At 46.7% G+C, this 18548-nt stretch overlaps 1 protein-coding gene across 5 annotated transcripts in view; it reads left to right on the forward strand.

The window, feature by feature from the left end:
• Positions 1-18548, forward strand: part of MYO18B (myosin XVIIIB) — a 191943-nt gene that overhangs the window by 102577 nt on the left and 70818 nt on the right. For all 5 annotated transcript variants that reach the window (XM_074973149.1, XM_074973145.1, XM_074973146.1 and 2 more), the window contains exons 27-33: positions 327-451; positions 2476-2630; positions 5060-5183; positions 7452-7652; positions 8281-8391; positions 11062-11166; positions 15076-15228. In XM_074973149.1, the coding sequence (XP_074829250.1) occupies positions 327-451; positions 2476-2630; positions 5060-5183; positions 7452-7652; positions 8281-8391; positions 11062-11166; positions 15076-15228 (974 nt within the window). The remainder of the gene's footprint in view (positions 1-326; positions 452-2475; positions 2631-5059; positions 5184-7451; positions 7653-8280; positions 8392-11061; positions 11167-15075; positions 15229-18548) is intronic.

Below are 18548 nucleotides of genomic sequence, written 5' to 3' on the forward strand. Positions count from 1 at the left end.
CTGAGCCCGAATGTCTACACCCCAATTTTACAGCCTTGTAGCCCAAGCCTGAGTCAGCTGACACAGGCCAGCTGCAGGTGTTTAACTGCAGTGTCACATACCCAGAGAGTTTAGTGATACACATGAACTCCAGGAGAGACATGTTTTTATGTCCTTGATGGGTCAGCACTGCGCAGTGCACCTGCATCGTGCCAGTGTTCTCAGTCTGGCTTGTCTAGCTGACTTGTTGAATACAACCCTTTACTCATGTTAAAAGGGAATTAGCCTTCTTAGAGTGCTTGCTGCCTGGTTCCAGGCTGCTACCTGGGCATGCTTTCTGTTTACAGAAGAGGAGTGGCATATGCGATTTGACTGTGCTCAGATGGAAATCACGTTTCTCAGAAAACGCCTTGCACAGTTTGAAGAGAGGCTGGAGTCTGAACTGAACTGTAGGAAAGAGCTGGAGCAAAAGGTAAGCGCTGAGAGGTCAGCGCTGTTCCTGTTCTGTTCTGTACGTGAGTGGGGAGCTGCACGGGTCGGGCGAGCAGAGAGGTTAACATCCTGAATGTCCTGATCTGGAAGAAATCTGTTGTCGTGGTAAAACCATTGCCACTAGTGATGGGGGTTGACACAGTCTCTAGAATTTGTTTGCAGAGCTTTGGAGCCGCCTCTGTGCCTATCTAACTCCATGGGGCTAGTTGCATGAGCAAGGATTTCTTCTGCCAGTAAGGGTTTGTAGGGTTGTGAATAAGGGTTTGTAGGGTTGTGCTCTTCAGTGTGTAATAATAACATCTCTCCAGTCGCACTCTTGCCCCCCAAGAAAAATAACCAAGTCTTTGTTAATCTGAGAAAAAAACAGCCATTTTGTAAAGTTGCATTTACACAAGAATACGTCAGAATTCAGCACGGGTCAAATGTGAGAATATGCATAAAAAGATGCACGTACATACCTGCAGGGCCTTAAATTCTCCGTGAGTACTGGTTGCGTTTGGAAAATGTGGCCCCGGTTTTAAAAAAATGACAAGTGGTTTTGTGTGTGCTTGTCACGATTTGTGGGTGCTTGTCTTGAAGCATCTAGAAGGCCCTGATTTTCAGGGGGTGGGAGACAGCCTGCACCGCCTCTCAAGTGGAGCACCCCAAAATGAAGGCAGTCAAAATTACTGTCCACTTTTGTACGTTTTGGCTTATGCTGATCAAGAAAGTACAGCAAAGAATTGAAACCTGAACATAGCAATGTCCTGGGGCAACGGAACTAGAGTCCTCTTCTTCATGCAGCCCTGAGCCCATGGCCAAGCTTCCGCACGTCTCTAAATGTATCAGCTCCTTGGTGCAGCTCATCGCCACATCTTCTTAGAAACTGGAATGACATTTGACATGCTAAACTACATTAAAAACCAAACCCACAACTCTTCAATGTTTGATCGGGGCATATTCATTGCCATAGGCCTCACGGACAGATGTTAGCTCCAAGAAGAGTTCACAACGCCATAGAAGCATTCTGAGAGTGTGGTTCTCGCTTTACAACAGCCTAGAAAATCAGCTCCCTTGCCATTAGTAGCAACATAAAGAAATAAATACCTTCACGGTACATTAAAAAGTTATAATATTGCAACAAATTCTAAGGAGCTAGGGTAAAAGAAAATAGCCCATTTGCTTTCCGATACTTAGTTCAGAATTACAGGCTTCATTAACTCAACATTTTACTTATTTAAAGTTATTCTTTAATGACTCCACCTCATCTGTGGGTGCTCTGGGTTTCTCTCCTTCCCAAGCCCAATGCGGATCCTTAGTGGAAACGTTTTTCCACTTTAGTAAGTTAAAAGGCTCCCTTTCACATCAAAGATGGGGTTCGATGATCTTAAATGTCACAGACATGAGGGGACTGGGTCCAAACTGGCATTTATGCCACCCTGAACTCACCCTGATAGACACACAGAGTGGCAAGGGTTAAATCATTTTGAATCACTGCTGCTGGAAAAGAGCCCTCAGTGCAGTGAAATGCAGCCCTAGATAGAGCACTAGCACAAGGCCAGGCACCACATAAGTCCCACTTCAGCCCACAGGGATGTGGTGTCTTGGCCTTGTTGGATTTAAGTGGCACCTAGTTAGCCCTTATACTGGGTCTCTGCACAGGATGCATGTCAGCCTGGGAGAGCTTTGCCAGGAGAAATAGGTCTGAGCTGCAAAAAAAAGCTCTGAATTTCTCACCAAATCTAGAGGGTGTTTTGTCCTGGGGTTCAGGTTCAGCCCATCTGAGAGGTTGGTGAGCCGGCTGCAAAGTTCAGAGCAGAGATCCAACCTTCCCACAAAGACTGAGTGCTTTTGGACTGGGGTGTTTGGTTCAGGCTTCTCTCTCTCTCTGATGGACTGAGGCCTTAGTCAGGTTGCATGTTGGGAATCCCCTAAATGGTGAATTTCACACACACACACACCCCCCCCGGTTATCACCGTGCAGAAATTTCAGCTTGATATGTCTCATTGCTGTTTGCCCTGCAGCTCAGTGAAGTGCAAAGCACCTACGAGGTTGCCAAGAAGGTGGCACAGCAGATGAAGAGGAAGTGCAAACACTTGGCCTGTGATCTGGAGGACACACGGGTCCTGATGGAAAGTCTGCAGAGCCGCAATCATGAACTGGAGAAGAAGCAGAAAAAGTAAGATAGTGGGGACCTACCTTTGGGGTCTGCCAGCAGAGGCAGCTCTGGCTTTAGAGCTGGCCTAGAGATACCTTATCCCCTTGAGCTCCACAATGCCCGGAGGTGCCCCAAAAAGCTTCTCCCCAAGTGATTCTGCAGGGTTAGAAACGTATTGTGTCCATGGCCTTTGGAACCATCACTTCCCTGTCTGTCAGTTGTCCCACATTTCCTTTTCCAGCTCTGCACCAGCCTGGAAGAAGCCCTAAATTGTACCATTGTTTTAAACTTCTCTGACTGTGTTTGCTGTTGAAAGATTAGCCCTTCACCTGGGGGCTAGTGTCTGCTTTCCCAGCCCAGTGCTGAGAGCACACACAGAATTGGTCCTGCTTTGAGCAGGGGGTTGGACTAGATGACCTCCTGAGGTCCCTTCCAACCCTGATATTCTATGATTCTATGAATCCAGACCCTTCCCTTTCAGCAGCCAGACAGCCTGTGCCCAGCCTGCTGCTAGAGGGAACAGGAGACCCCATTTCTCAGGGTGCAATGGTTTTCTCCACTGAAGCAATAAGGAACTGTGTGTGGGGCGTGTGGGTGTGGGTGTGGGGCGGGGGGGAACTTTGTGCCAAATCCTGGGATCGAGACCTTCCCAGCAATCTCAGCACTAGCCAACAACCTGAGGAGGTCAGAACATTTCAACAACCTACCACTTCTCCCCTCTTGGGGACCCCAGATCTCTGATCCATATACTGGGCTCTGCTCCTAGAGCAATCGGTGTTAAGCAGAAGCAAAACCAGCCATCCAGCCACTAAAAATGGGGCTGGAGCCTAAGAAGTGGATAGTGGACAGCAAGACGCCCTCACACAAAAGCCTTCCAAGCAAGAGTTACTTTGATCTCTGAAGATATGACAGCTGTTTACCCAGTGAGGCAATCACTGTCTTTTCTGAGAAGAATAGTAATGAGGCGACAACATGTAAGTTCATGTATAGCCAAAGGCTGCTAGTCATATGAGGTCAGGAACATCTTCTTAAGGGAACCCCATGGAAGGCAGAGGCTGCTGCTGTGATTCCTCTGATACCCAGAGTTGAAATACTATCTCCATTAAAGGGCACCAGGCAACAACCCTGTAGCATGTAGCAAGCGAATTGTGAATCCTAAAGTAGGCCTCAGACACTGGTTTTTCTTTTGGAGGCTGACATTCCTGTTTATTTTCACCTGCTTTGAATGTTGGATATTGTGCCAGGCAATACGTTCTGTTGCTGTATAACTCTAACACATTTCCATTATAAAAATTGTTCTGTAAGGAAAAATTCAGAGAGCTGCATACTACATTTTAAAGTTCACGGGGAAGGTGAGGCAGGATAGGCACACCCTTCCCTCAAAGGCGGTGACTACTTCCTGAGATGCAGCAAATAGAATTTTCATTTCAGAGGAAGTGGCCAGGACCTGGAGATCTGCGTGTGTTAAAGATCCATCATTAGTGAAGATCCCTGGGTTTGCCCCCAGCTGTGTAAGTCCCCCAGGCTGGAAGCAAAATACTGTATGTCCTTGAGTGGGATGAAGGAAGCCCTGGAGCTCATGTTCCAACTCCTGAACCACTGGCACTATTTTCTCGCCAAGAAATGGGTGCAAAGCACTTTAGTGTTGCTACTTATTGTTTGGCCAAAGAGGTGTCTGTGAAGGAAGGGGGGGGGCACTGCCTCCTCCCAAGGAAGTGAGAGACCAAGACTGAGTCTTCTGCATCACAGCACAGAGAAAAAGAGAATGTCCTTCGGCTGCAGTATCAGCTCCCTCTGTGTTCTTTTCAAAACACTTCACTGCCAGTATCCTTCATTTTACCATCTCCATGGAGCTCAGATCCTGAGTTTAGATCTGAGGGGTTTGGGTCAGACCCATATCTACTAACAAGTCAAGAAAGTTTAATCACCTAATTATGGCTGTGAAATCACAAGGTTCGTAGCACGGAAAGGGCAGCGCGGAGTCCGAGGGTCAGCGTGAGAGGCTGATCTCTGAGCTGCCTGCAACGTTGTGTGAGTTCAGGGCAGGCTCCACACACAGGCTTACTCTGAGTGTTTTACATTAGTAATGGCCACTTAGAGCTCTTGTTAATGTTCTGCTCTTTGCTGAGTGCCGCTGTAGGTGCGTATGTGCAAAGGGCTAAATGTGCAGTGCTGATGTTCAGGAACCTTCAATTTCATGAGGCCAGCACTTGAATGGAGTAATTAGTGGTTCACCAAATGACTGCAAGACTTTGCAGATTCTAGATCCATTATATAGCCCCTGATGAGTTGAGTTCACCTCGGAAGCACTTGGCAAGTCCAAGGCCAAGTGGATGCTAATTGCCACCTTCTTGCCCTCTCCTTTGGAGCTGTTCCCCTGCTAATGCTCACTTGTGGTTGTCCGGGCTGTTGTCCGCAGAGCAGTAATGCGGATGTGTCACGTGTGGCAGGTTTGACATGCAGCTTGCCCAGGCCTTGGGAGAGTCAGCGTTTGAAAAGAGCCTCCGTGAAAAAGTGACCCAGGAGAACACCACCATCAGATGGGAGCTGGGTAAACTTCAGCAGAGATTAGAGGTAAGAGGAAAATATCCCACTTTACCCTTGCCTAGATGGCTGCTCTGGAGAACTGGCATCTTCCAGCAAAGCTCTTATAGTTGTAATTACAGTCATGATAATTAGACACCAATCACTCTGCTAGAGACATCTTTATTCTGTGATTTCTTCCAGCACATAGCAGGATGCATAGGGCTCTCTCATATCAGGCTCCTCTGAAAGACAAGGAACCCAACTGCTACACAGAAACGCACTGAAGTAAATAGAGCTCTGCCCAGATTTCGGGGTCTGTCCGTAAGTCTGTCTGTAACAAGCGGCAGGACTGGGGCCCCAACGCATTGTGGGAATGAACTCGGGACCAAAATCAGCATGTCATTGTTCCAGTTTTATGCTGGCGTAACTCCGAGTTTGAAGACTGTGTAGAATGGGAGCGACCTTCTGTTAAATCAGCCCCGGTTGGTGTAAAGAGAGAAGTAGAAGAAGGGTATTTTCAACCTGAAGTTGCCCTTATTTACTTGGAATGGGGTGTAAATATTGGGGCTGCCCAGTAATGGAGTACCCCAAGCCCTGAGGCTGCCAGGTGTACCGCGAATTGGAGGCACGCTCTGTAGGTGCTCCAGCTGCTAGACCTTGTAGATTCTAGCCTTGGTGGGTTCCAATAACCATTCAGGCACATGGCTAAGGGAAGGGTATTTTGCTAGGGCTGGCAGAAAAGGGGAAGGTTGCAGATACCCTAGGTAAGAGGCATAGACAGAGTTCAAAGTGAGAGATAGTAGTTCTGGTTCGGGTCCTGGGGGCCATCCAACTGATGGCTCTTCAAAGCTCTTCAGGACTACTGCCCTGGGGTACCCTCTCCAGTCTATTCAAGCAAATAGCAGCTTGCAGTTTCTCAGACCAGACTCACTGGGGCTCCTCTGCCCTGGCTTCTTGCCCAGCCACTGCTGCTTCCCCATAAGTCCCATGCAGACTTGCCTCCAGTTGAAATGTCTGTCAGTCACAGCCGGTTCCACAAGCAGCTCTGCATACAGTTCCTGGAGAATATTTTTTATTTTGTCTCTAGCTTCTCTGCAGCTCCTGGCTTGCCATGCGGCTGCCACTTCCAAACAGAGCCTGGCCTCCACCCGGTTCATGATCTTTGCCCTTACCCAGCCAGGAGGAAAGGAACATACAGTGGGACGGGGCTGATGGGAGCTGTAATCCTTTATTAGCAGATCCATGATAGGGGTCTCTCTAAAAAGATCTCTAGCTTTAGTCAAGGGTGTTGGTAGTGTTTGTTGATACGCCGTGTCTCTTATTCTGGAATCTCAGAGGTGCGATAGCTGCTTGGAAACTTTTGCAGTAAATGAGGGTATTCAGAGTGCCAGTTAGTCAATGAGGCAGGTCCATCAAAGCTTGTGATAATGCAACACAGCTTTATTTTGTTAGAGAAACTTTCATACCCCTCGTGTCCCAAAATTCCTTACAGAGCTGAGAGCTACGACGACGGAGTTAGAGAGCAGAGACGGCAGAGGGAGAAGGGAATTAAGAGAACTAGGCAAGGGAAAGAGGGCACGCTTTCAGTGGAGAGCTGAAATGAGATGCAGGTCCAGCAAAGGAGAGAAGTTAGCACCAGATGGCAGACCCACAACAGTGACCTCATGTGGGAGTCAGAGAAGAGGTGAGTGGTGGGTGGCCGGAGGGAGCTAGAGAGGAGTAGAGAGAAAGAGACAAAAGGGCTGTTCAGATGAACTGGGATGAGTTAGGTGCTGTGGGTTCCTGGAGGGGGTCTTAAAACGAGAAGTAGATCCTGCAATGAGTGGGGGCCAATGGAGGAGTCTGAAGAAGTGATTGTTATTTTCATTGAGTGACTGCTGCATCAGATAAGCTCCGAGTCCACCTCCCATCCCTTGCAAAGGCCACTGTGTCATGAGTGGAATCCCGAGGGTATCTGTAGCAGATCGCAAAAGTAAGGTTAACGGCGATCATTATTGTTGTTTAGATGCTGCATGAGAGAGAATGCCTCGTCCCTTCGCTGTATCCTCCTTCATTGTGTGTCACTAAAAGGGAAGTGTCAAGAGGCTCCTAACAAGCCAGGCTGAAAATTTTCCAAATTTCAGTGAAAGCTATTTTTTCACATTTTCATTTAAATTATCCACACACCCGCAGCATGTTCTGACCAGTTCTGGTTTCTCAGTCAAGCCCTGGGAGGTTGTTTTCTTGGGGAAGCAGATGGCTTCATTGCTAATGGGGCTAACGAGACTATCTGGACCCTCTACATTTGTGAACTTTCTTTTTTCCCCCCCTGCACAGCAAAAGGACTTGGAAACTTCCAATCTGAATCAGCGAATTGCAGTGCTGGCCATCCGAGTGCAGGAGCTCACCTCACCGGAGGCCTGGGACAAGGATGCTGTGGCTACCCTAAGGAAGAAGCTTTGGGAGCTTGAGTCCAGTGCTGCTGAACAGCAAAAAGAACTGAGCCGACATGCAAATGCTGTTGAGCAGCTGGAACAGGTAAGATTTCCTCCTCCTGACGCTATTCTATCCAGGAGGTCCAAAGTCAGTGCCGTGGTCTCCAGCCACCCTGAGAAGCACAGAACAAGTAATCAGCTCCCCAACTTGAGACTGATTGTTGGGGTCTCCTGCAGCCTCTCGCCTTATTGAAACTCAGTGTTCAGCTTATTGATTCTTCTCCTTGTTTAACAATTTCAATATGGTTCAGTCGTTTCATTATCAAGCCTTAGGCTCAGAACCCCCTTCCATTGATGGGTAACAGGTGTTTTGCATTGCAGTGGCTGAGTCTTGCAAGGTGATAGCAGCGCATCCCTGTGAAAGGCTGACAGCCTGCAGGTGGTAACTTCATCAGCTTGCTGCTTGGAAATGTTTTGCTCCTGGCAGGTTCTGTCATTCGAAGTCCCCTGGCAGTGAGGCCTGGGATCGGAGATATTTTTTAGGATGTGATAGGTCGTTGTGCCCCTCCCACGCATTTGAGCTGCATGGGCTGCCCATCTGGCATCCTTCTGAAATCTTCAGAGGAAATGTGCTGCAGTTTCCTTCCTGGTCAGTAAGCTGGGGAAGCTCTGGGAGAGTTTGTAACAATTCCCCCAGCTGACCTAGAGCTCTTTGTCTTGGGCCTCCTCAGCTCCACATGCGGCTTGAAATGGAAATAGAACGGATGAAGCAGATGCACCAGAAGGAGCTGGAAGACAAGGAAGAGGAGCTAGAGGATGTTCGCCAGTCCTGTCAGAGGAGGGTAAGTCGGCAAAGTATTAATTGGGATGGGATTCGCTGAAGGGTGTGACCAAGGGACTCAGGATGGGATGCGTTATTAACCCGCCTTTGGGGAGGAGATTTAGAATTCTCTTCTGCATGTGGCTTTGACTGGGGAACAAATAAGGAATTAGGCCCAGATTTTTACAAGTATTTAGATATTGCACTGCTCAGTGTTGCAAGGCCTAATTGATTCAGACAGAAAATGGGACAGGGCAAATATAGCTTGTAATCTAAGTGCAATATTCGGAAAGGTGCAAACCCCTATGTTTAACATTGTGTTGACATGCTGCTTTCAAGCAGATAGTGTGAGCTATGCATCTTGAACACCCTGTTGTGAATAGCAAATGATCTCTGTTGAGGGTGAATGTATCTGTGCTTTTGCATAAAACAAAAAAGAGGAGTGTGTGTGTCAGGACACAACAGGAAGCAAACACAAGCGGCCTCCATCAGTTCCACAGCCAGACATTTGTGGAGGAGTCGCTTGTGAAGGATGTTTGGGTCACTGACGCATGTATGACTCCATTATTGTCAGGGACATGGTCCCTGCAGAGAGACCCCCCACCCCGGCATATTACAATCTGCTGGTGGAGAACCACGGACAGCGTCATCATTCTGTCCAGGAAAATTAATACAGGGAGGTTCAACGGTTGGCCACACTCATCACATTTTATATGATATTCTCTCTACACACATCCCCTCTTTTTCTATTCCTTTCTACTTATTCTTAGGCCCAATGGCTTTCAATTGCTGGGCATTATCACATTGTATTCCACTCGGGAATCCGGTAGTCATAGTTCCCAGGCTTTGTCTGTGTTTGTTTTGTTAATTGCCCTCCATGAAGGGGTAAGATAGTGTCAATTTCACTGAAAAAATTTTGAACAGGTTCCAAGGCTGCTCTCAGCTGAAGAGAGATTTTTCTTCTTTTCCCTCCCTTGCCCCAAATAGACTGAATGTTTCTTTTCTAAATGAGTCAATGGCAGAGACTCTCAAGAGGGGAATCAATATTTAGTATCTCGCTTGCTCACTTTTCCCTTTTAAACCCAGCTGATGAGCAGCTTTTCAGAGATGCAGAAGGAGGCTGGTGCTGACTTGAGAGAGCTCTGATGAGCCATGCCAGCCACTGACTGGTTCAGAGATGGAGTCTTCTTGGCAAGTTTGCTGCTCTAGGCCAGGTCCTTCCAGTGGCTTGAAGGAGCAAAAACCATGCTGTGAAATAAACCATTCTGATTTTGATTTCCCCACCCCATTTAGGGTCTAGCTGGTCCTCTGTCAGTCATGCAGCAAAGCTCTGAACTGCTCATCAGGATCTTGTTTCGTTGTCTCAACAAGAGGTGATAAGTGGTGCCTAGAGAGGGGCCAGATAAATGAGCCCAGTTCGGTTCCCCTGACACTTGCCACTTCTTCAAGCCTCTCCCTCCTCCATCGGCTGTACAAACGTGGCCTGATTAGTCCTCACAATACCTCTGTGAGCTCACTGTTGTGACCTCTTCACAAGTGGGAAAACTGAGGCACGCAGGTTACGTGACTCGGGCCGAGGTCACACGGCAAGTCCTTGTCAGAAGCGCAGGGAATATGGCCCCCTTTTCTCTGGCCACAGTCAAACTAATTCTCAGGAGCTGCTGTGGCATCTCTAGGCCACCTGAGGATTACCTTGCTGGGGGGAATCCCCTGTTGTCAGGGTAGGCTCCCACTAGAGCTGGGCAGAGCAGCCATGAGGAACTGGAGCATCTGGTCTGTCTGCCTCTCCCAAAGCATGAGGAAGCAGAGCAGACACTGATGTTTGCAAAAGAGGGTTGAGGCAACAATAATTATAGGCATGAAAGGTGCTTCTGGCCATGCACTTCAAGTGCACTCTGGGTGGCATCATGGACCAAGCTGGAAGTGGCCCCTGGAAAGCTTTGTGGGTTGGGAGGAGGCCTCCACGTCTCCCTCTCCTTAGCCAGAAGTGGTTGCGTTGCCAAGAAGACACTGGGGCCATCTCCCCAATACACAGAAGGTACGTCTACACAGCCCCAAACCCCTGTGGCAGTGAGTCTCAGAGCCCAGGTTGAAGGACTCAGGCTTGTGGGGCTCGCCCTACAGGGCTGAAAATAGCAGTGTAGACATTCCTGCTCAGCTGGATCCCGGGCTCTGAGATCCTCGCTGGGTGGGAATGTCTACACTGGTCATTTTAGCCCCTGAGTGTGAGCCCCATGAGCCCCAGTCAGTTGACCCAGGCTCTGAGACTTTGCTGCTGCAGGGTTTCTTAGCAGTGTAGACATATCCAGTGTGTCTTTAAAGGGCAACAAGTCTCCCATCCCTACTAGCATTGATGGGAGTGTTCAGCTGGCTGCCAAGCTGCTGTGTGTTTGCCAGCAGGAGCCATTACTTAGCTGCTGCTTTGGCCATGCCCTGGCAGGCCGTACCATTGGGCCATATTATTATATTTTCAATCAGAAATAAGAGACTTCATGTAAAATGGGACTGTGATTGCCTTCACCTTTTTAAACGGAAAGGTGCAAACCGTTCAGAGACCGCTGGAAGGAGCAAGCAAAGTAGTGTCCGGGAAGTAGTTATTAAGTTGGAAGCAATCCCCGTGGCCGTCTGCCGGCCTCTGCTGGGGCAGGAGATTGCATTCTGAGCAGTCTGTGTGCTTCTCACCTGTGTGCAGCTTCGTCAGCTGGAGATGCAGTTGGAGCAGGAATTTGAGGAGAAGCAGATGGTGCTCCATGAGAAGCAGGATCTGGAAGGGCTCATTGGGACCCTCTGTGAGCAGGTAGGAAACTGGAATCCATCAGTCAACTTATTTTACCAGCTCCTGGGAGATGGCTTATGAAACTGCTAGCCAGACGAATGTGTGTCTCTCCAATCCTTGGCATTCCCACCTTGCACTCGGCATGCCCCCACCCAAACCACTATTGCCTTTTTTTATTAATATGGGACAAGTTACAAAAAAACAAATGAAGCCAGAACCAGAACACAATGAGCCCCTTGCTATCAAACATGTTGCCAAGGGGCAAATCCCAACTTTTCTTCCACTAAATATTACCCTGCCTATTGGAGCAGTATCATTTGCCATAGCAGTTCTAGTGCTGGGGTCCCAATACAGTCTCAGAACAAAGGTGGGGCTGGTCCCATAACGGGATCTTGGAGGTGCAGCTTTATAGTTTTTCTCAGAATAAGTGTCTGGATAACTAACCATTGGAAAGAAATGCTTTCCTTGTACTATTTTTGTGCGAGAAGCAAACAAACCAAAACAAGTGCTGGACCAACTCCTTCTGCCCAGAGAAGCCATTATCAGATTGTTATTTACTGTAGATGTCTGTCCCTACCACATTCATTCAAACAAATCTTTTGTCACCATCTAATGTGTGTAGGGCGGTGATTGAAGAGCATGTGCTGGAAAAAGCATGCACAGCTCTTTCACATTGAATTATACGATAAGGAACTTGAACGTAGCTTCATTAGACGAAATTTCGATGAGGTGACATACAAACCTAGCCATGTTTGGAAACTCTCTCATGCACCATGTCCTTACCTGGGTGTGCAGGGTAAGGGCCAGACAGAAGAGCAGCCTCACTGGACATTTAGACATGCTTTCTCATCACTTCTGTGTGGAAAGACAGCGAGACTCAGGGCTGTAGCCCAGTGAGCTGAGTCTTTTATGCTGATGTTTTCAAACTGCCTGTGGACAGCTCAGCATTATATTGCAATTAAAATAGCTTTAAAACAAGGGCACACTGAGGAGAGTGGGAACTACTTATTTGGAGTTATGGTCATAGGCTAGCATAACTCCTGGTCATTGGAATAAGCTGGCTGGGGTTCATGAGGTCTGGCACTTATGTATGTTCATTATGTTTTGGAGAGAAGATGAAGAATTTTGGAGTCTAACAACACTGTGCAATGGTGGGGAGATTTCAGGATAGATGTAAAATTGTGTAATGGGCCTATCCGGAACTTCCCATAGGCTTTCAGCTCGTAAAATGCTTGGTAACTGGCAGAATAAACACTGCTATATAAATGCAGGGTATTGTTATTACTACCACCAGTCAATTCAGTGTGTTCCTTCTGTTTGATAGTTTACAAAAATTAACACAGATGAATGAATATAGTATATGAGCTGTAGAGAGAATTCAGTGCATGGGAGTTAGGTAGTGTCAGATTGTCCTTACCAGAGGATGCTGCCCTGCTGGTACCCCACACAAGGTATTGCCAGGACTGTATAATCTCTCTCTCTCCGTGCCCTGCACCAAATGACCACGTTCACTGTTGGGATTCTTCATTTCCTATTGTGATTAGCGGAAAGGAAGAGCAAACGTGGGCACGAAAAACACTGTATTAGTCAGCTTTTCTGGCCCTGACTGCAAGTGAAAAGGCACCTGTCGGTGATGACAGAGGGGGCAGGCGGAGACTGGCGTTCTCTGTGCACTGAGAATGGCAAAGTCAATAAACCCAATTTGTATTTATGACACAGAATTCATCTGCTGTGGCAGATGAGCGCTGAGATAGGACAAACAGTACAGTACAGCGTCCAGGAGAGAGCCTGCCCGTGTGGGGAGGGGCGGGGAGAGAGAATGGGAGAAAAGCACATCTGCTCTGCTTTCGAGTTATTAGCGCTACAGTCTGATTTGCAGTGGACAGTATGCTGCAGACCTTCTTGTCAAACAGCTGAAAGCCAATTAAGGAAGCGGAGACGCCACCAGTGTTTTCAGGTTACGGAAAAATGCCAAGCAGCTTTAAAACAGGTTCCAAGGTCAAGTCTGCGTAATGAATTTTAACGAGTGAACAGATGATAGGAGGCTAGATCTGAGAGTAGAGGAGACACATAAAGGAATATTTAGAAGCACAGAGTGCAAGAGCTGTCCTATTCCAATTAGTATGAAATCAAACCCTGGGACCATGTCCTTGTTTGCTTTTTTTTTTTTTTTCTAATTCTCTTATCTTGTGTCCATGGATACTCACAAATTCATTTGGATGTAGAATATTTTAAACTCACTTCTTCTTTAAAGGGCTTCAGGGTAATACACTGGCACAAAATTAACTGGTGAGGAGCCCCCATAATAACACAAACCTCTACCTACAGAGCAAGGGACACAACTGAATAACTGTCATTTGCAAACAGTCCTTTCGCTATAAAAACAGATGCTCTGCATTAGCGCTGTGGGAATAATTCATACTGAACATTTATTTGGTGGGGTTTTTCCCTGTTTTTTTTTTCTGATGTGGAATTTTCCAGATAATATTGTATGTTTTCTTGATTTTTTTTTTATTCTTCAATAACTTGTGATAACTTTTTAATTTAAGCTGTTCAATATTTGAGATTTGAGATGTTGCTTAATCATGATTGGGTCATAAAGCACAGTGGGTAGTTTCTGTTCCCTGATTGGATGAGTGTAATCCTAGTAACCAGGTTTTAGGTGTGAATACCTGTAGAAATCAGAGATTCAATTTCCGTGAGTCTCCATGTTAGTAATTCTCAATTGTACCAGTATTAACAGAAGGCCAGTGTGCAAGGGGCAGAGATCCAGGCAAGGCCAATCCATTTCAACATTCAAACCAGGATTTGCAGGACTTTCCCCTCACTGTTGTTGGAATTCACCCCTGATGCCAGCACAAAGCCTTGCAGAGAGGCTGCATGGATGATCTGCAGCCTGTCTTATGGGGTGGGGAATTCACCTCCCAGTTGGTTCATGTTCCAAGGGTGTAAAGCCTGAATGGTCAAATCTGCAGTAATGACAGTGACAATGAAAAATACATTTTACAGTCCTCCATGATCCCGGACTGATATTCTGCTGCATTGCTGTCTTGTTCTTCCTTGAGCCACACTGGTTTTTCTGTATTAGTATCCTTGGTAACAATGTTTTCTAGCACTGAGAGTGGGATAATGTTGCTGTAGGCCTCTTCCTACTGCAGAGGAGCGATAGCTCGTGCCTGGTGCAGGGTTTACTCTGATGTTTGTCTGGGTAGGAAGCAGGGCATTGGAGAGCAGCACCTGGTGTTTCAGATCTGCAAGCTCTAAGTGAGGGCAAGGGTTATAGCTGTCTTTTGATGGGCGAGCAGTTCAGCATGCAAAGCCTGTCACGTTCCGATGGAAGATACCCATAGAGCTTTCGCTGGCATCCGTCACTGCTGAGTGGGGTCAACAGTAAAGATGAAATCACTTAAGGGCGGCGAGATGGTGGATAAAGTCTGGACTCGCTGTGGATCTCAATAACCACTGTGCACACGTGTTATATATAGGGAATACCACAGAATAAAGAAATTTTAAAGCACCTGGGTCCCAGACTTTGTCGTTAGTTATTCATTTGAACTGTTGGATCACTACAGAAAGTTTCTTTGCTGCTCCTTTGAAATCTGTTGTTTGACTGGAGACTGAGGCAGACTGCATCTAACAGAAACTAGATCTGGTCACAGATTTTCTAACGCAACAGTTTTCTACTGGGAAATGTAATTTCATCAAACTCAAAACGTTTTGTGAGGGCAAGTTGATTTTGACAAAGTTTTGTTGAACAAAATGTTGAAGTGAAACATTTCAACAGTCCAGTTTGAAATGTTCCTGAGGTTTGGTTCCATGGGAAATTTTGAAATGTCACCTTTTCATTTGATTCTAAATAAAAAACCCTGAAATGTTGGAATTTCCTGCAGAATGGGGGACTGGCTCTAATGAAAACCTTTCTGCCCCCAGATTGGTCATCGGGACTTTGACGTAGAGAAGCGGCTTCGGCGGGACCTGAAGAGGACACACGCTCTTCTCGCAGATGTGCAGCTCCTGCTGGTGACAGCGGGAGAGCCCAGTCCGTCTGTCAGCAAAGAGGAGCTTGAGAACGTTCGCAGTCAGGTCAGAGACCTTAGACACATTTGGTTTTCTTTTCTTTTCATTTGGCACCTCTCTCTTTGTTATGCTGGGATGCTGGAAACGCTCTAGCACCTCTACACGCACAGAAGTAAGACACTTGTTACAGGCCTATCCCAAATACATGATGACATCACTACACCCAACTGACCAAGCAGTCATGGACCCTCTTCTGTAAACATGCGCAGACATTTGGCCAGTGCCCTTCCTTAATGATTTTGGTGTGCATTAATCAGGGCTAGGAAAAAACAAGCTTCAGCTCCAGTAGGACTAGACTTTTGTAGAGTCATTAATGGAGTTATATCCCAGCTGTTTTTCCACAGACATGCACCCTACTGACCCTGTTAATTCTGATATTTTACAGCTCCCCTTAATATCTAAAATCTTGTGACCTGTGTATTCTTGGCCTCCCTGCTTTCAAACTGAGGTAGCAGAAGTAAGAAAGGGAGCTGGAATTGTGCTCCAAAAAGTAATGTTTTGTTATGAGGAGTTTAGTCAGGAAAGCAAAGCGAGGAGTGCAGTTGCTGTCTTCCCAGGTTCTGTTTGCTGCCAGGAGCTCTAGAGGAAAGATGGGAAGTGTGTTTGCATGTCGGACACAGAGTGAGCTCCAGCCAAATTCTTGTGTTTCAAAGTACTGTACCTTTTACTTTCGGGGAGATCTCCCCGCTGAGACTAAAGTACCCTCTGGGATTGGCCCTCTAAGTGAGCATCTTTAAAGACAGTGTACCTCTTTGTGTGACAGGTTTTTCACAAGCACCCCTCAAAACCCTCAGTAACACAAACCTCTCACAGCCTCAGAAAATCTCTGGGCTTGAAACTCCTTTTCCATCTCTCTCCCATCTGAAATAATACAAGCTGTCCCATGATGCTTGGGCTCACTCTGTGGGCACTTACAATTCAAATCAACAGGCATGAATGTGACTTTATATAATGGGGCACCTCTGATTTTAGGGTTCCTACTCATGGTTCTCATGAGGGGCCCAATCCAAAGCCCATAGAAGTCAGTGGAATGACTGTCAAAGGGCTCCAGCTCATGCCCAGAACCTGGATTTGGTTCTGTGGGATTTCCAAAGTAAAGAAGGAATCTAGTCAATTCCACAGTCATTCCTCTGTCTCTCGACACTTACTAGTTACTAGTCACATCTACAATGGAAAAAATTGTGAAGAAATAGAAAACTTATTGAAATCAGCCTGAGAACCGCTTCCAGCAAACTTCATTCACGGTGCACAAGATGGAGGCTAATGGCTGTTTTAGGCTGTCCATCGTCTGTCTAATGAACAGCACTATCCTGACACGGCAAAGCCTTTCTAGCATTTCCTGGGGACATGATTTATTTACCTGACCCAAAGTGAAACTGCAAGATTATATGAGTTTTTACAGAACTTTCCTTGTTAATTGTGCAGCAAGATAACGGCAGCCTCTACACACATGCCTGAGCACAAAGAGCGTTTCCCTCAGACCTTTTCTCCCCTCTCCAGCGCAGACTGGCATCTAGTCTTGGGAACAACGGGTATCTAAGTAAGGCAACTACAATTAAATAAAATGTTCCATCTTTCTTTTTACAGCCCATGTTCATTACCTTCTCCGCAATGTGTTTTCTACCGTTCTTGCAAATGAAATCCCTTTTCATATCTGTTGTCATGGAAATGGTGATAAGTATTGTGTGTTGTATTCTAATCTGTGCAAGAATCAGAGTTTAATTTGCTTCTGTTTTAAGCACAGACATCCTGCATTCCATAACTAGCGTAGAGCAGAACAGAGGTTAAATATACACACACACCTTTCTTTATTCATTTTTGACTGCTCCCAAAGAATTGAAAATGGTGGTGAGGGGGAAGAGAATGAAAGGATGGATAAGAGTCTTTCTAACAAACTTCACCCAAGATCTGTGAGCAGAGTCTGAACACTGGACCTCCAGCACTGAAAACATTAACTTCGACTACAGAAACTCAAGGAGTAGTTCTTTTACCTGGTGGCCGTAGTAGGTTCTTATCCTCTATAGAGATTAGCCACTGGAAGGGAATATGACACACACAGCCTGTGTGTTGCAGCTTTGCAATGATATAGGGGTTGCTGCTTTCGAGAAATTGATCTCATTGTTATAGAAATGGAAAAGACCTGTTAGGTCATCTAGTCCAGCTGCTGCAGCCAGTGCAAACCTGTTTCCTATAGTGCATTGGATAGTGTTTGCCTCAGTATCTTTTTAAAGGTTCCAAGTGATGGGGTTTTCACCACTTCTCCTGGGAGACACTTTCCCCATGCTCACAAATCTCCCCGGGAGGAAGTTCTTCTTGAGGTGCTGCTCCCATTTCCCCAGGCTCGTTCCTAGCCTCTCCCCTGGTTATGTGATGCTCAGAGCCCCCTGGAGTGTGTGGCTGATGGAGAGAGACAGAAAGGAAGCTCCTCACCCCAGAAAAAAATTAAAAGCCTGGTGGAGCAGCCCACTAGCCCATGGAGCACTCTGCTTATGTGGGTGTGACTTTTGGCATCTGTCTCTCTTGGTGTAGCTGCACCCAAGGAGCAGATGCAGAGCAAGTGCCCTGGATGTTTTGCTCTTTCAGAGGTGGCTGCTTGCCATGCCGAGAGGCTGGAGCAATTAGTGCAAGGAGTTGGGAGACAGCTTGAGAAAATGGCAGATCCGAGTGAATGGGCTGGTGTGAAAAGCCTTGGCATCCTTGCTAGACTGCTTGACTATACCAGTAAGAAGATAAGGGCTTCCTGGCCTTGTGCTGTCATTGGAGACAATGGAAATGCCATTGGAAGTGCGTTGGCTTCAACTCCAAAAAACCCAGCAAAGCAGGTATAACAAGTTGTGCCGTTTGGGCGTGGAACCTCACCCTAACTATCACCTGCGCGGAGCTTGCTAATGCCGCGTTGGTATCTATTCAAGAAAACAACGCAGAAAGGAGAGGCAAGAGAATAATGATGATTTAATGACACCAATCTTCAGAAGCCATTTAGTAATTAATCCATGCTGTACATTTCCACTGGAAACAGACTAAGCTTGAGACATAAGCAATTCCAGCAACATACATACATAATTGAGCTAATAGTTCTGCATAAATAACATCTGTGAGCTGCAGCTGTTTCCACCTGGGGGAATGGAAGGCGATCTTGGTTTAAAGCGGTTCTCTGTTGGCTGAAGAGAAACATCTCTAATAAAGCAACTCATCAATTTCTGGTCAGCAGCAGGGAGCAGAGTGAGCATCAGCGGAATGATTTCTAGTGGTACTCAGTTCCCCCACTACATGCTGCTCCATGGGTGACGGTACTAGCTGTGATCCACTTATCGTGGGGTTTGGGA

The sequence above is a fragment of the Natator depressus genome, chromosome 15 (assembly GCF_965152275.1).
Source record: "Natator depressus isolate rNatDep1 chromosome 15, rNatDep2.hap1, whole genome shotgun sequence".
Taxonomy (NCBI): Eukaryota; Metazoa; Chordata; order Testudines; family Cheloniidae; genus Natator; species Natator depressus.